Raw genomic sequence first — 18,190 nt, forward strand, 5'->3', positions numbered from 1 at the left:
AAGTAAATAAATAAAATAAGTAGAATTAATTAATTACACAAAAAACAAAACAATTCCAGATACTTTGTCATTATATTGTCATTTCTTGTACATTTAGGGTTCCAACAGATTGTGTTTGGTAAGTGTAAACAAAAAATATCCACTTTGACCATAGATCTGAAAATTTGTTCATTTGTAATCGAAGGGAGAAGGTTAGTCTTTCCATCTGGTAAATTTCATTCACAATATCGACCCATTTTTCCAGACTAGGTGGTTCAGGTTGGAGCCAGTGCCTGGTCACAGCCTTTTTGCCAGCAGTTATTAAAATTCTATACAAGTAGGCATTCACTAAAAATTTAGTCTTTCCCATAATTAAGGTGGCAAATTCAAAAGGTAAGGTAACATTAAGTATATATTCTATATTTTTGTGTATATCCTTCCAAAATTGTTTTATTTTTGGGCAGTCCCAGAATATGTGCCAGTGATTGGCATCTTGGCTTCCACACTGTCTCCAGCGCTTAAGCTCCTCCCCGCAGCAGTGACCTTTTTGTTTAGGAATAATGAAAAATCTAATCAAGCATTTCCAATTGAATTCTCTCCAAGAATATGAGTTTGTGCATTTCCACACAGATGTACAGTAACCTTGCCATTCTTCATCAGTAATAATAGTGGTGCTGTCCTTTTCCCATTTGATTTTCACATATTGTGTTGAATATGTTTTTTTAATCATAAACCCTTTGTATAATCTGGATATAATACCTTTTTTAGATTTAGCCCTGTAGGAATCTAGTATTTCTTGAAGCACTGGTTCCTGCACATCCAAAGGGAAGCTTATTTCACGATTAATGTAGTGGAGTACCTGCAGATATTTGTAGAAATCTTGTTTTTCCAACTTATTATTTTCTATGAGAGTTTGAAAATCTTTTATTACTCCTTTCTCTGTTAAAGAAAAATAGGTTGTTATACCCTTATGAATCCAATTCCGAAATCCCTTATCATTTTGATTGGGCTTAAAATCAGGATCATATGCACACCATCTCACAATCTTCAGATTATCGTGTAATTTGTATTCATCTTAGATGTCTGATTCTTTTTAATATATGAGACAAGTTATTTTACTGTCAGGAAAACATGTTATATCTGTGACAAAAAAATTATATTCTCTCATATACATGCCCCTAAAAATGGAAAAAAAAACTTGTTGAGCCTGTATTTTGACTGCTTACAGCAGATGTCTGATAAGGTCTACCGGAAAACAAATTATATCAGTGAAAAGAACTAGGTCTAACTGATATATGTACCAGTTATGAAGTTGGTGTTGTGAAGAAAACTATTTTATTCAAGATGTTGAATATAGAAGGTTTTATGACGTGGAAATGTCATTCACAATATTACATTAAATAGTATGTGTACTGTTAATTCAAATTCTCTTGACATTTAGTATGAATAGTTCAAAAGTTATCATCCATCTAACTGTGGATGTTTGATTGTAACACTTAAAATATGGGGCCACGCCCCTTTTTTGTAGGTTTAATATCTCCAAAACTAGTGGAGATATTGGCCTCAGATTTTGCAGAGTTGTTATTAGTTACAAGGGCATCAAAATAAAAAATTATGAAAGAAATCTGAGATGGTGAGTCGGGAGCCTTGCGGTGATTTGGCACGGAATTACCCCATACTCTAATACTAGTTACTACTTACTTCATGGAGATAATGTGCAAAAAAAAAAAAAAAAAAACAGTAATAGCAATCAGCAATTGATTTACAGTCAAATATGTTATTGCAGATCAGGTTTATCAAGAACAGCACAGTTACAGTAACGGTATCAGTTGCAGTGTATGAGATGATGCATCAACTGATATGGAACTAAAAGAACCAAATCCATGAATATACAAGAGAACAGCTGCAGAACAGGTATCCACTGGAGGGACCACTATACATGAAAGGGTTCAATCATGCGTCTGTTTTTTCTGTATTAATCTCTCAAACCTCTTCAGTTTGACTCAAAACCAGGAAAAGGTCAATAATTTTCAGAATTTGAACCTGGAGGATTAAAGATGGACTCATCCTGGAGCCAATCACAGTGGGTTTAATGTGTCGTCTGGATGTGATTGGATGATTTTCACTGAGATTCAGATGCTTTTAGGATCCAGAATGAATGTAAAGCAGATGTTGAACCTGCTCCAGAGGTCAGAGGTCACAGAGTTCAGTGGTGTTCAGGTGGTCACACTAACGTTTAGTCTGATCCACCTGTGGGTTTGACACCAGGACTTAAGGTGAACAGAGTGGGAGGTAAAGCACCACCTGGATGTTCAGGTTCATGGTCAGGTTGATTTCCTCAGGGATGAGAGTTGATTCATCAGTGATTTTCTACGTCTTACATATGAAGGTCCAAAATGATCCTAAATATATTAGTTTATATTAGTATGATGTTGTGTTTATGTGCACCTCATGTCTTTCCAGGTGAGACTCAGATGTATCCAGGAAACAGCTCAGTGTGACGAACACAAACCCTTTTCTGTTCCACGTCCACAGGTGAGTTTTATCTGTGACTCTTTGAATCCAATCAGGACGCTTTGATCTGAGTCTGTGACAATGAACTGATCTGGAAACACTTTACACATGTTTCTGATGTTTAAATCAGTTTGGATTCATGAAGTTGTTTTTATTGGACTGTGATTACTGTTGACCTTTGACCTTTCACATTCACAGTTTAGACAATTATGATGAACTAGAATCTGATCAGGTAATAAAGAGCTGCTGTTTAGGTCAAATAAACCAACGTCAACGTCTTTCTGACCTTCCTCAGTTGTCGTCTACAGACTAAAGTCAGACACAACAGGACACTAACACTTCCTGTCAAACCTTTCAAAATAAAAGTAGATTGAGCTGCTGTTTATCATGTAAAGGATGAATCAGTGTGGATTCAGGTCTGGACTGATGGTTTGTGTTCTGATGTGGATTCAGCAGAATGGATCAGAGTGAGGACAGAGAGGAGGGAGCCCCTCCCTGGAAGACCACCCACAGACCCCCCACAGGATCTGGACCTGGACCTGGATCTGGACCCAGCTGTGTGTCCATGAAGAGTGATGACTCCATGAACCGATTCATACAGTTTAAAACAGGACGTGTTCCACAGACTCAGTAAGTGAACCTCAGATCTGGTCCAGATTCACCAACAGGGTTTTCAGCTCAGTCAGTCCTAACTTTGTGTTCTACGTCCAAACTAAAGTTAGTCCTGTTGAACCATCGGTATCACATTGTTTTTGTTCTTCAGTTTAGTAAAAGACACAACAGGACACTAACACTTCGTGTGAAACCTTTCAAAATAAAAGCTGATATTGTTTAGATTCAGTCCTAACATTAACTGTCAGAAACCAGGACTTTCTACTGCATCCAGGAGAATGATGGTAATATGTTCTGTAAATTTAAGATCCATCTATTATTATTATTATTATTATTATTATGATTATTATTATTTTATCCCCGAAATGGAGTTTCATGGATATAATGTTTTTACTCCAAACACCTCCACTGTCAGATCTCCTTGGTGTTTTGTTGATAATTAGGCCATAAGGTGAACCATGAAAAGTGGCTAGAAAATGATTTTCTTTCCCGTGTCTGGGCACTACTTTTTAAATGCATTTTTGTTTAGACTGTACCCTCATGGACTTTGGGTTAAAAGTTCTCCGCAATATATCCTGCAGTTTTTTGTCACAAGCCATAAATCTATATGAATATAAAATTAAAAAACGAAAATTCTGTGATGCTAGATTCACTTGTTTTATTTATCAACATTCATTTTAGCAACACAGAAACTCTCACAAATTGATATTTATACTTATTAACATTTTAGACAAGTCTTGATTAATTATTACCATGTAATGTGAATTTAGACCATGAAATCTTGGAAATTTGTGCGAAAAAGCTTCTACTGATTTCACATATTACACATGGTGAATTTAGCCACACACAAACACACATACATCAGTGTAACAGCATTGTTTGACATTTACAGTGTTTACAGTTGCAGGGTTTCTTTTCTTCTTTTAACAATGATGCATTTGTCATGTAACAATACATGTTTTTTAATAGATCTCGGTCTGGTTTTTTACACAGTACACTGTAAACTTTTATTTTTGTTCAATGGATGCTTTTTTTAGAGGATATTTCCTGGTTCTATAACATGTCTAATCATCACCATCACTGTCAGAAACATCATCCCATGTAGCTCTATCTCCTGTTTCCTTCTGAACATTCACACAGTGCTGCCACCTACACAAATCAGTGCAAGACAGTCTTGCTGACATACAGGAACACCTGTCTGTATCACATTTGCCTAGTTTCCAAGTGCAGTGGACGAACTGCAGAACACTTTGAGGAGCAGGATGTTTAGTCATCCAGGTCACTGTTGACTCCCCATCCTCAATGTGCCATCCACTACCAGTGGGTGAGGGTGCACACATAATACCTTTCAGACAATGTCTCATAATTGCTGTTTGGTAGTTTGCCCTTTTGCAGTGTTGGTGTAGAGCATCACATGTTGGAGGCATGGACAGGGCAAAGTACCAAGGAGCAATAATGAGACATTGTCAGCAAGACTGGGTGGCCAAGGCTCGGATAGTAGAGCAGGTCGTCCAATAACCGAAGGGTCGGCGGTTCGAATCCCACTCTGTCCTAGTCAGTCCATTGTGTTCTTGGGCAAGATACTTCACCCAGTGCCACTCACTCTGGTGTATGAATGTTTGGTGGTGGTGGTTCACAACAATAATAATTCTTTGCCTGATGATCTGCTCACAGAAGAGAAGATCTTGTAGCTGACATTGAAGGCGGCTCATTTCTGAAACACACATACACCCAGTTTCACAAAGCTGCAAGCAGCACTGTGTGTGAGAGAGAATGAGTTATGATCAGTAATAGTAGTAGCAGTAGTAGTAATAGCTGTAATAGCAGTAGTAGTAATAATAGTAGCAGTAATAATAGTAGCAGTAGCAGTAGTAGTAATAGCAGTAGTAGTAATAATAGTTGTAATAGCAGTAGTAGTAGTAGTAGTAGTAGTAGAAAATAGAATAAACTTACACACTTACTTATATACAGTGTTTGTGTGTGAATGTGAGAGACAGATTTTTTTTTTTTTACACACGTGCTGATAACGTCTGTGCCAGTGAAAGATGATCCTTTGTGCATTTGCCAGACACAGTGATGTATTTATCCACTTTTTTACATATTATGCACAAGGCAGGCAGAACAGGACCAGATTAAACAGTAGGTAGACCCATCCTGGACCGTCATTTCTTCCTCAGAGTTTCACTTGTTGATCCTGCGGTGCTGCCGGCATCCCCTGTTTGGACAGACTCATCTCCCTGTGATTCACTGACATCTGAATTCTCTCTTGTATGTTTCTCCACGGAATCCAATCGCTTTTTATCAGTGGATCGTCTGTAGCATGTTACATGAAACCCAGCATCTTCTGGAACATTGTCAGAGTCAGTATTGATAGTGTTTATAAGTTTCAGTTATAGTCCTGCTCTCACCACTCAAATAAAACCATCGTTCGACACAGTTTCTTAACGTTTCCCATCGTTTGGCCGAAAAAGCCTGTATTTTTTTCTTTTTTTACGGATATGAGGTGCATATTCCATATTTTTGCTGGCTTTTTAAAACTTTTTGTTGTATTTTCTTCCTCCGAACTACAGGAAGCTTGCTTCCTAGTCGCAGCTATCATGAATGTTTTGCGCTTTCTTATTGGACCAGCAGGTTACATGTGACTCAAACCGCAGCACGCATGATAACAATAGCACTGCGCGAATAAAGTTAAGTAGTACTGACTTCAAACACTGATTTAAAAAAAACTGCAGGATTGCAAATGGAGAACTTTTGGCATTTACCTCAGGAACAATATATCTTTTTAACTGAGTAAAAAGATTGAAGTGCCCCATATGTCGGAACGGGATGAAACGATACGGCGCTCACCTTACGGCCTAACTAGGACAGATTTGGTTGGATTTCTTCTCCTTAATAACCAACACAGTGGACCCCTAGTGGAAGAACCCTATGGAGTTCAGCGTCTATGAGTATTATAAGTCTTCCACATGGGGGCGCTTTAGTTGAAAATCAGTTTTTTGGACATAAATCAGCAATAATAGGCCAATTGAGATCAAATGTGGTTCATATTGATGGTCTTCCAAATGTCCATGTTCTGTCTACTATCCAGAGTTCATATGGGCTCATTTTCATTCACTAGGTGGAGTTTTAATGGAAAAATGGGTTCTCTGACCATTATTCTGACACTATCAGGTCCATGTAGCTCAAATTGAGTTCATATGAATTGTCTAACACTTCTCTTTCTTCATGCCACTACCTTGAGTTTATATGATAATTTTGCATGGGTGATAGGATTCCAGCAGGATATATATCATGTATGCAAAAAGACTGGAGCCAGTCCAATATCAAGGGCTCCGACCTGGGCTTTGATCAGTGAGTTACCGTGGAGACAATGTGTTTAGTCACAGGTCGGGTTGAGGGTCTAATGTACGTGGGTACAGGCAGGTTCAGAAAAGTGGACCTGTGTAGGACTCTGGCATGTGTCACAACATGTTACCAGGAGCGACAGCCACCACATCATATATCCCGTCTTCGATGAACGATAGTGTTGTCGAACATAAAATTTGTGTCTGTTGGTTTTTATCAGAACATGTTTTGGCATTCACTGTGTCCCAGCCCACTGTGAACATCTGCACAAAATTAGCAGAAGACTAAACTGTGCTTTGTCATGGGTCACTCTCCTGACAGGCATCCAGTTATTTTATTAGACATGGCATCGCACCCCAGTTGAAGAACCAGGGGGCAGATAAGCTGCACAACTGCCCCTTCTAATGAAATATTGATGAAGCCACATGAAGCTGGTCTGACACATTTAAAAATGTGTTCATTTAGTTCAAAGTGATTCTAGATCTAGAGTTAGTTGTCCAATGTGAATGAAACAGCAGTGAAAAAATCTGATTATATGTATTAACCTCTTAAGACCCACTGTCCACATTTGTGGACAAGAGTTTCACAACTTTATACAAAAAAAAAGAAAAGAAAACTGTCCACCACAAAGGACATTCCATAAAAAATTTAAAAACTGCATCTGAAAAAACTGTTGCATCATGATGTTTCCAATATCTGCACTTATTTAATAAAAAACAAAGAAGCTTATACTTTGCTGACATGTCCTGGGTCTTAGGAGGTTGATGTTGTTTTGTCCCCTCCCTCTTCTATATGGGGCAGTGAAGGCCAAACCAAGCCTTATTCCATCAGCGTCTAAAGCTCAGCTCATCCTTCCTAATGCAGATCCACTGGTGGATTCAGGAGCACAATGACACTGGATTTGAACAATACTCAAACCAGTAGGTTCCATCTGAAATTGCATGAAAAGGCACTTTAGGTGCTATAATTTTCAAAATTTTCTCGGGGAGGGTCCCCCGAACCCCCCTTTCCATGCTGTATATTCAGTGTGATTTGAGTGGTTGAGGAGTGTTCTGACCCTGGGTCAGAAGTTGTCTATTTGTGTTAATATGTATATATATTTTCTGTATAGTGTGTGTTCTCCCCAGTCCTGTAGGGGTGCTGTGTTTCTTTTGTGTCCCTTTTGTTTCTGGTAGGGGAGGGCGGCTCTTTTGTTTTCACCTTTTCTCCTGTTTTTCGTTTGGGGAGTTTTGGTCAGTTTCATGCATTTTGTTTCTTGCGTTTATTTTTTGATCCGGTAATTAAGTTTGAACTTTGAAGAAGACTTTTTGTTTGTTGTTTTAGCCAAGCCCTCCCCTAACCGTCCTTTAGTTATTTAATAATAAATATTTGAACTTCACAGACCTGGACCTGGACCTGGACCCAGCTGTGTGTCCATGAAGAGTGATGACTCCATGAATCGATTCATACAGTTTAAAACAGGACGTGTTCCACAGACTCAGTAAGTGAACCTCAGATCTGGTCCAGATTCACCAACAGGGTTTTCAGCTCAGTCAGTCCTAACTTGGCGTTCTATGTCCAAACTGAAGTTAATCCTGTTGAACCGTCAGTATCACATGGTCTTTTTCTTCAGTCTCTGGTTCAGACACTGGCAGGAGAATCACACTAAACCTGATGAATGAAAACCTGTTGTAGTGGGACCTGGTCCTGGATGATACTGGATCAGAGTCCAGGGTTGATTCCTGGTCCACTGAACACCTTTGTATCATATGTTGTGAGTGCAGATGGTGAGGACACACACTGTTAGGACAGAGCTGTTGGTTTCATCCAAATGTGGATGAGATCAACTAAACCCAGTGAGTGTGAAGCTCCAAACAGACTGAGATGTGGATTCTCTGGGATCAGCAGGACCAGGACACCTGTCCCACTACAGGGGGTCATGTGACCCATGTTGTCATCCAGGTGTGTCCACCTGTTGGTGTCAGTGTGGACAGACATAATGTGATCTCATTGTTGATGATTGGTCCACAGAGTGGAGCAGCAGAGCTCAGAGGTTCCCACTGGTCTACAGGATCAAACTCAGCTGGACTCCATATTTAAGGTGTGTACATGTCCAACATCTACTGGTCCATCTGTTCTGTCCAATCATCTCCTGCTGCTGGTTTCAGACCAGTGGACGTCACTGTGTCCAACATGGACCTGAGCTTTGGTCCATGGGTGGACTTTGTGTCTTTCATCATGTTTTGTGTTCCAGCTGCTGGAGGAGAACATCTGCACTTTTGTCAAGAATGAACTGAGGAAGTTCCACAAGGTTCTGAGTCCAGATTACCCAGAATGCATAGAGAGTCTGAGTGATGAGGATGAAGAGCAGAGGAGAAGCTCAGAGGCTTTTCTGAAGATCACACTAAACTTCCTGAGGAGGATGAAGCAGGAGGAGCTGGCTGAGCGTCTGCACAGCAGTAAGACCATTCTGTCCAGATTGAAGAGATGAAAATACTTGGATTTACTGTGAGACTGATGGTTTTATTTGGGTCTGCATTCAGGAAGTCAATCTGGAGTTCAGCGTGTGCTGAAACGTAACCTGCAGCAGAAGTTTGAGTGTGTGTTTGAGGGCATCGCTAAAGCAGGAAACCCCAAAACCCTCCTGAACCAGATCTACACAGAGCTCTACATCACAGAGGGAGGGGCTACAGAGGTCAACCAGGACCATGAGGTCAGACAGATTGAAACAGCATCCAGGAACCCACACAGACCACCAACAACCATCACATGTGAAGACATCTTTAAAACACCAGCTGACAGAGATCGACCAATCAGAACGGTGCTGACAAAGGGCGTGGCCGGCATAGGGAAAACAGTGTCCACACAGAAGTTCAGTCTGGACTGGGCTGAAGACAAAGCCAACCAGGACATCCACTTCATATTTCCATTCACCTTCAGAGAGCTGAATGTGCTGAAACAGAAGAAGTTCAGCTTGGTGGAACTGGTTCATCACTTCTTCACTGAAACCAAAGAAGCAGGAATCTGGATCTTTGAAGATCTCCAGGTGGTGTTCATCTTAGACGGTCTGGATGAGTGTCAACCTCCTCTGGACTTCAACAACACTCAGATCCTGACTGATGTGACAGAGTCCAGCTCAGTGGATGTGCTGCTGATGAACCTCATCAGGGGGAACCTGCTTCCCTCTGCTCGTCTCTGGATAACCACACGACCTGCAGCAGCCAATCAGATCCCTGCTCAGTGTGTGGACATGGTGACAGAGGTCAGAGGGTTCACTGACCCACAGAAGGAGGAGTACTTCAGGAAGAGGTTCACAGATGAAGAACAGACCAACACAATCATCTCCCACATCAAGATGACACGAAGCGTCCACATCATGTGTCACATCCCAGTCTTCTGCTGGATCACTGCTACAGTTCTGGAGGACGTGTTGAAGACCACATACAGAGGACAACTGCCCAAGACCCTGACTGAGATGTACATCCACTTCCTGGTGGTTCAGGCCAAAGTCAAGAACATCAAATATGATGGAAGATCTGAGACAGATCCACACTGGAGCCCAGAGACCAGGAAGATGATTGAGTCTCTGGGAAAACTGGCCTTTGAGCAGCTGAAGAAAGGAAACCTGATCTTCTATGAATCAGACCTGAAAGAGTGTGGCATCGATATCAGCTCAGCCTCAGTGTACTCAGGAGTGTTCACAGAGGTCTTCAAAGAGGAGAGAGGACTATACCAGGACAAGAGGTTCTGCTTCATCCATCTGAGTGTCCAGGAGTTTGTGGCTGCTCTTCATGTCCATCAGACCTTCATCAACACTGGAATCAATCTGCTGTCAGAAGAACAAACATCTATTTGGTCTAAACTACTGTGGGACACCTCTTTCCAGTTCTACCAGACCGCTGTGGACCAGGCCTTACAGAGTCCAAATGGACACCTGGACCTGTTCCTGCGCTTCCTCCTGGGTCTATCACTGCAGACCAATCACAGACTCCTACAAGGTCTGATAAAACAGACAGGAAGTAGCTCAGAGACCAATCAGAAGACAGCTGAGTACATCAAGAAGAAGATCAGTGAGAAACTGTCTGCAGAGAAAAGCATCAACCTGTTCCACTGTCTGAATGAACTGGAGGATCGATCTCTGGTGGATCAGATCCAACGGCACCTGACAGATGAAGGTCTCAAACTATATGATCTGTCTCCTGCTCAGTGGTCAGCTCTGGTCTTCATCTTACTGTCATCAGAGAAGGATCTGGATGAGTTTGACCTGAACAAATACTCTCCTACAGAGAAGGCTCTTCTGAATTTGCTGCCAGTCGTCACAGCCTCCAACAAAGCTGTGTGAGTCCAGACAGAGTGGAGTTTATTGAATTTAGAGTCTGGTTTAGGACATTTTTACACCTTATTCATTCTGTGTCAAACCACCACACTGATCATGTTAATCAACATCATAACTTGATGGAATTCACATCCAATCCACTTCATGTGTATGACAGTAGGAGCACATCTGATCCAGTCCATCAAACATCTGAGTTAGTTTATGGTGGACCATGGATTTAGATCCTGTTTGGTCTTCAATGCTGGTTGTAGATTATCTTTAAATAAATCTGTAAATGTTCGTGTTACTGAGACCCCCAGATAAATTATGGGGTCATAACCATCATCATAAATGAAACACAGTGAAGGTCCATACGGTTTGTCTGAGTGTTAACAGGAAATACACTCAACAAAAATATAAACGCACCACTTTTGTTTTTGCTCCCATTTGTCATGAGCTGAACTCAAAGATCCAAAACTTTTTCTGTGTACACACAAGGTTTATTTCTCTCAAATATTGTTCACAAATCTGTCTAAATTTGTGTTAGTGAACACTTCTTCTTTGCTGAGATAATCCATCCACCTCACAGATGTGGCAGATCAAGATGCTGATTAGACCGCAGGATTTTTGCACAGGTGTGACTTAGGCTGGCCACAATAAAAGGCCACTCCAAAATGTGCAGTTTTATCACACAGCACAATACCACAGATGTCACAAGTTTTGAGGGAATATGCAATTGGCATGCTGACTTCAGGAATCTCCACCAGAGCTTCTGCCTGTGAATTGAATGTTCATTTCTCTACCATAAGCCATCTCCAAAGCTGTTTCAGAGAATTCATGAAGAAGACTGTGCGAGGAAAATGGTGGTCACACCAAATACTGACTGGTTTTCTGACCCCCCTGTACCACCCAATACAGTCAAACTGCACATTTTAGAGTGGCCTTTTATTGTGGCCAGCCTAAGTCACACCTGTGCAATAATCCTGCTGTCTAATCAGCATCTGGATCTGCCACACCTGTGAGGTGGATGGATTATCTCAGCAAAGGACAAAGGAGAAGTGCTCACTAACACAGATTTAGACAAATTTATGAACAATATTTGAGAGAAACAGGCCTTTTGTGTACATAGAAAAAGTTTTAGATCTTTGAGTTCAGCTCATGACAAATGGGAGCAAAAACAAAAGTGGTGCGTTTATATTTTTGTTGAGTGTAGTAGCTCCGTGATACACTGACTTTATAACCTGATATTTGACTAAGACTAGTGATTATCTCTACTACTACTGGATCTGAAATGAAGTGGAGTTTAGTGAAGATCAGTTTAATCTGCTGCTGTTTTGAATAAAACAAACCAATCTGTTCTTTGTGCAGGTTAAGTGTCTGTAACCTGTCAGAGAGAAGCTGTGAAGGTCTGTCCTCAGTTCTCAGATCCCAGTCCTCTAGTCTAACACATCTGGACCTCAGCAACAACGACCTGAAGGATTCAGGACTGAAGATCCTGTCAGATGGACTAAGGAGTCCAGACTGTAAACTGGAGACTCTGAGGTTTGGATTGTTCAACCAGTGTGAACGATGATGATTCAAACCATGATGTACCTGTAGTGGATCAGTCTGACATGGTTTTCAGACCAGCTGTTCAGTGTCTGACATGAAACACATGCATGTTCCTTTATTTATAAGAAACGAACACAGTCATGAAACTGTATGAAGATGAATTTGAACCAGATGAGTCTAAATCTACAGATATTATCCAAAGGACAGTAAAGTGTCTACAGTCTGAGGGTTGGACTGGAGTGGAACTGGTTTGTCTGTTCAAACACAGGAACCCAAGAACCATTGAACCTTTGATTTGGAGGTGGTGAAGGATGTTCATTTATGCACTTTATGTTTTTGGACCAATATCTGTACATTTGTGTCTTTATTTGGTCAAAGTCAATCTTCATGCAGTTAAATTTGTCTGAGAAACAGTAAAAGTTCAGGGGCCTCATGTATAAAGGGTGCATACGTCCAAAAACATGGCGTACACCTTTTTCCACACTCACGTTCAGATGTATACAGAGTGAAATGACCGTGGAAATGTGCGGTGCTCCACACCAACTTCATGTCTGGTGTACGCACGTTTCTGGTGCTTTTGAACCTTTGGCGACACTTAGAGGTGATACTGGGAAACTGTTAATAATGTGATAAAGGTCATTCCTCAGTGATGTGCACATCAGAGATACACAGATGAACAATGCACACACCATCCTACTGCCAGAGCAGCACGTCCCCCCACCAGAACCAGAACCAGACCAACCCTGGATCTGTCAATGCCAATCCTGCCCAGAGGCCATTCAGCAACAACCATATAAAGACACAAGGACACCGCATTCACTGGTTGATAAATGCATTTACTGTCGTATTAATGTCTGTGAGAACATTTATAAGTCGGTCCAGGCGCTCATTAATGCCACTGATTGCCCACACGATTACCACTTGTGACTCCAGCACAGCACGGGTGAGGACATGGCTGGTCAGACGGGCATCAGCAGCTGGCTGTTGGTGGACGAGAGGATTGGCTCATGCCGGGGGGGGCACACCCCTTTGAGACCAGTGTCACCCACAACAGCGGTGACTCTGCTCAAATGGGCTGAGTTCATCCTCTTCTCTGCTTCCGCCTGTTTGTCCTCCACTTCACGTCCACCTTGACGTCATCTGATCATACAGAGAGGGGAATCCCACCTGCAGGCCCTAATTTGCATATTTAAATTATGTTGTGGAAAGTGAGGAGTCAGGTACTCCAACATATGTGGTTAATTCCGCACTGATTGGGATGAAAACAGGAAATATACTTGGATTCAGGCGTACGCTCAGTTTTATTCATCTGGATTTTTTGGGGCGTACGGGGTTTTCTGGATGTAAGTGTATGCCAGGTTTCAGTATGAAATCCACACAAGTCTTTATACATGAGGTCCCTGGTCTTTCCAGACTTTGGACAGGGACTGGACTAATCTTAGTCTGTGTTCAGATCTTGTCCTGAACCGAGTCAGTAAAATAGAAAGTGGTTCCAGGTAAATCCCATTTGTGCTGAAATCCATCCACAGAATAACTGTGTCCAACAGCTGACGCTGCTTCTTTTCCTCCTCAGATGATGTGTGATGTTTTGTGTTGCAGACTGTCAGGATGTCTGATCACAGAGGAAGGATGTTCTTCTCTGGTCTCAGCCCTAAAGTCCAATCCGTCCCATCTCAGACTGCTAGACCTGAGCTACAACCATCCAGGAGCCTCAGGACAGGAGCTGTGTGCTCTAGTGGAGGATCCACACTGGACACTGGACACTGTCAGGTATGGACTGAGCTGATGCACACACACAGAATGTGTGATAGAACAGGTGGAGCTGACAGGAACACTGTCACAGCTGATTCCACATCCTTTACTGAAGTTCCAGACCACGGTCACAGATACAGACCTTCAATAAGGGACTGACAGGAACCATGGACTGGATGTGAACAGAAAAGCTGGAGTGGATCACAGTGATGTCATGTCCATGTTTAATGCTGCTCTGACCCCCCTCCTCCTTTCAGGTTGGAGCCCAGTGGAGTCCGATGGTTGAGACCAGGTCTGAGGAAGTGTAAGTGGATTTCCATTGGATTAAAGATGAAACCCAACCTGAACATAGAGTGGGAGCTGGTACCACATTAGAAAACACAGCAACTGTCAGTGAAGACAGAGGGGGAGCTGACAGCTGATTGGTCAGGACACGGATCACATGACACAAATACCCTGAGGGACGAGTCCTCAGAACCTCCGACCATTGGCCGATCACACCTCCTCTGTCTTTATGGATCATTCTAGTGTCGTTCTTGTGCCGCTGTCTGATAAAGGTGGAAGACCAACAAACAATACAGTCAAAAACACAGCTGAGTCCATCAGGAGGAAAGTTTGTCACAATAACTAATAATAACCCAAAAAATTAAACCCCTTCCATAAATATTTATTATCCATTAGATAAAGGCTGTAATATTATGGATTTTATGGACAATTAGGAACAAAAGTGCCACAGGCAGTGTGTTTGCCAAAGGCCTTTGACAGAACTTCATCCGATATTGTCACGCTTTATAATCTGATCCTAACCCTAACCCGTGTATAGACAGACAGACATACAAACTGACCAATATGCTTGCCCTCCGGCAAACAATAAGGGAATGATTAAATAAAAAAATCTGTGCCAAGGTCGTCACTAATAAGGGTTTTTGTTTCTGATCAGAAGGTTTTTGACAGTGAACTTGGAGACACAGACTGAACAGAACCATTGGAATGAAATGTCAGTAAATCCCAGTTGCTGTCTGTCTGTCCTTGACTACAGCCTACATGACATTAGACAGAAAAAGCACAACTACAACTCACATCTCAGAGCTTCTGTGAAATCAAACTCAGATCTGTTTCAGAGCAGACCTTTGTGTCCGTCCTGAGTTCAGACAGAACCATCAGAACTCAACCCTGTGGAGGTTTAAAGTGCTGTGACGCTGCTACCATCAGTGATCTGCATTGGAACACACATTATCTATGTGATCACATGATCAGCATTTATTTAGTCACATATTTATGTGGAAGATTTTCATGAGAACTTCATGACTTCTGTGTTTGGTCTTTGAATGAACTACTAGGACTTGAACTATCAGGACTTGTGTTTAATGAAACACAAACTGAAGCAAAATGAACAAAAAACCAATGACATAGAGCGAGAACAGCAAAGTTACAAAGAACATCTTTTAAATATTCAACAAAATCAACATTTTATTAATTTTCTTTGGGTGTTTTTTTTTTTTTTTTCATTTTTCTTAATTTTTCTGATTATTTTCTTCAGTTTTGTTTTTACTAATTTTGCTGATGTCATATTTTCTTTTTTTAGTTTTGTTAATTTTGTATTTAGTTATAGTTTTGTTTTTTGTTCATCTTCATTTATTTGATGAGTGTCTTCAGTTTTTATTCTTTTTGTTGAGGATTAGTGTTTGTAATGTGGTACCAGGTGAGGTTGTGGAACTGGTTTTAAATTCCATCTAATCTTTCTTTGTGACTGCACAGCTAGCGGCTAGCTTACAGCTATAAAACACACACATGACCAATCCAACATAGGGTCATGTGTGTCACAGTAACAGTGTGTGAACCAGGGACACAATTACAAACAATAAGTCATTCTCTAGTCTTTCCTCTAAAGTCAAATCAAGCTGATCACTGATCAATAACTGCAGCTGGATTGTGTTTTCTTCTGTCCATCAGATTTCTGTGAACTCACCCTGGATCCAAACACAGCGAACAGAAAACTGAAACTGTCTGAAAACAACAAGAAGGTGGAACATGTGGAGGAGGTTCAGTCATATCCTGATCATCAGGACAGATTTGAGGTCCATCATCAGCTGATGTGTTCAACTGGTCTGACTGGTCGCTGTTACTGGGAGGTGGAGTGGAGTGGAAGGGTTGATATATCAGTGACTTACAGAGGAATCAGAAGGAAAGGACACAGTAGAGACCGTGGGTTTGGAGAAAATAATCAGTCCTGGAGTCTGGAGTGTTATAGACATGGATACAAGGTCTGGCATAAAAACAAATGCACACTCCTCCCTCAGTCCTCCTCCTCCTCTGGTACAGTCTCAGTGTATGTGGACTGTCCTTCTGGATCTGTGTCCTTCTACAGAGTCTCCTCTGACAAACTGATCCACATCCACACCTTCAAAACCACATTCACTGAACCACTGTTTGGAGGATTTAGACTGTGGACACAGGGATCCTCAGTGTCTGTGTGTGATGTGTAGATGTGTTGTGTAAATTCTTCAACAAGTATTTTGTTTATTTTAATGCTTTATATTTTTATAAAATTAGAAATTAATCCAACCAGTAGTTTCAGACAAAAATTTCTAATGAAGATGACGCCTCCACAATGACTCATCTGTGTGCATTTTTTCCACAGTGAGAGGATTAGGACTGAAAGTGACAATTACAGTAAAGAAGCATATTTACAGACTAAAGACAGAATGTTGCAGAAAATTATCTTTATATAGTGCTGGGCAGCGATTAGATTTTTAAATTGCAATTAATCGCGTTGATTTCTGCAATTAATAACAATCAACCGCATAGTTATATGGGGGGGGGGGGGGGTGCCGGCATCAGCATGTATTGCCTTTAAGTGATATTTCAGACCTTCTCAACCCCACCATCTGAAGACATTTAAAATGAAAATGTCCATGTAAAAGACTGGTACTTTTCTCCATGTTTATGTCCGCACCAGTTTATTTCCGGTTGTTAGTGACTGACAGGAGTCTTAAGCCCACTAATAAGTACTAATATAATAAGCCCAATAATATGTGATGTTCAGTTGTTCAAAGCAAGCAAAGGGGGCCCTCTAGTGGTCAGAATAAGTTGCACTAACGTATGTTTTGTCCTTTCGGTGTTCCCGTAGTCAGTTCAGACATAAGAAGGAACTAACAGACACGTTTCTTTCACTCTTGTTTGTATGGCCCCAGAAATGTTTGCCTGTGAGTATTTTATGTTCAGTTGTTGTAAGAATGAATAGTATAAAATATCTCTGATGTGAACCTTTGTTGCTGGATAAAAACACGTAAATCTTAAATTAATCTGTGAATGCTAATTGTTAGCGTGTCTATGGATTTTCCCATTCAAGTTAGCATCGAGCTCGAGATCTTTGTCCCATTCATTCAAATGTATAATGCCATGTAAATGTACTAAGGCAATGAACAGAACTCAGACATATTTTGTTTGTATGTTGCAGTTTTCAGAAAGTCTCAAATAAAAGATTTGGAGAGAAGTTTTTGGTGTCTGGCTTTTCTTGGTAAACCTGTTGTCTATCTGCCGAGCTAATCACTACACACACACAAGCAGAAGAATAGGAGTTAGAATAAAATGGCATTAACATGAGATAAAAAAAATTTATTGTCGGCGTTATTTTATGAATGTGTTAACGCGGTAATAACGCGTTAACTTGCTCAGCCCTAATAAATAAATAAACATATATATATATATATATATATATATATATATATATATATATATGTATATACACACACATATACATATAAAAAAACATATATCTATATATATATACACACATATAAAAAAAATATATCTATATAACATATATATATATATATATATATATATATATATATATATATATATATATATATAAATATATATATGCAGGGTGTCCCATAAGTCTCCATACATAGGAAAAATAAACGTCTCTTGACATAAACCATTTTTATTTATATAATATGCTCTATATGACTGCCATTTTGTCGGGAACACATTTCAATGCGTGTCTGCTGAAGAACTATAAAGAAGAAATATAAAGAAATACATGTTAGAACCATATATGTATGGAATGTATTATGTCTCCCATGTATGGAGACTTATGGGATACCCTGTACATACATACATACACTCAGGGCCACC

At 40.6% G+C, this 18,190-nt stretch overlaps 1 protein-coding gene across 1 annotated transcript in view; it reads left to right on the plus strand.

Moving 5' to 3' along the window:
* Positions 1 to 1,907: 1,907 nt before the first annotated feature.
* The window catches only part of LOC115429303 (NLR family CARD domain-containing protein 3-like), a 46,805-nt gene continuing 30,522 nt past the window's right edge, over positions 1,908 to 18,190 (plus strand). Inside the window, exons 1-3 of the mRNA XM_030148629.1 lie at positions 1,908 to 2,062; positions 2,947 to 3,123; positions 7,832 to 7,930. Of these exons, the coding sequence (XP_030004489.1) occupies positions 2,037 to 2,062; positions 2,947 to 3,123; positions 7,832 to 7,930 (302 nt within the window). The 5' untranslated portion in view covers positions 1,908 to 2,036. The remainder of the gene's footprint in view (positions 2,063 to 2,946; positions 3,124 to 7,831; positions 7,931 to 18,190) is intronic.

This window comes from Sphaeramia orbicularis, chromosome 12, assembly GCF_902148855.1.
Source record: "Sphaeramia orbicularis chromosome 12, fSphaOr1.1, whole genome shotgun sequence".
NCBI lineage: Eukaryota > Metazoa > Chordata > Actinopteri > Kurtiformes > Apogonidae > Sphaeramia > Sphaeramia orbicularis.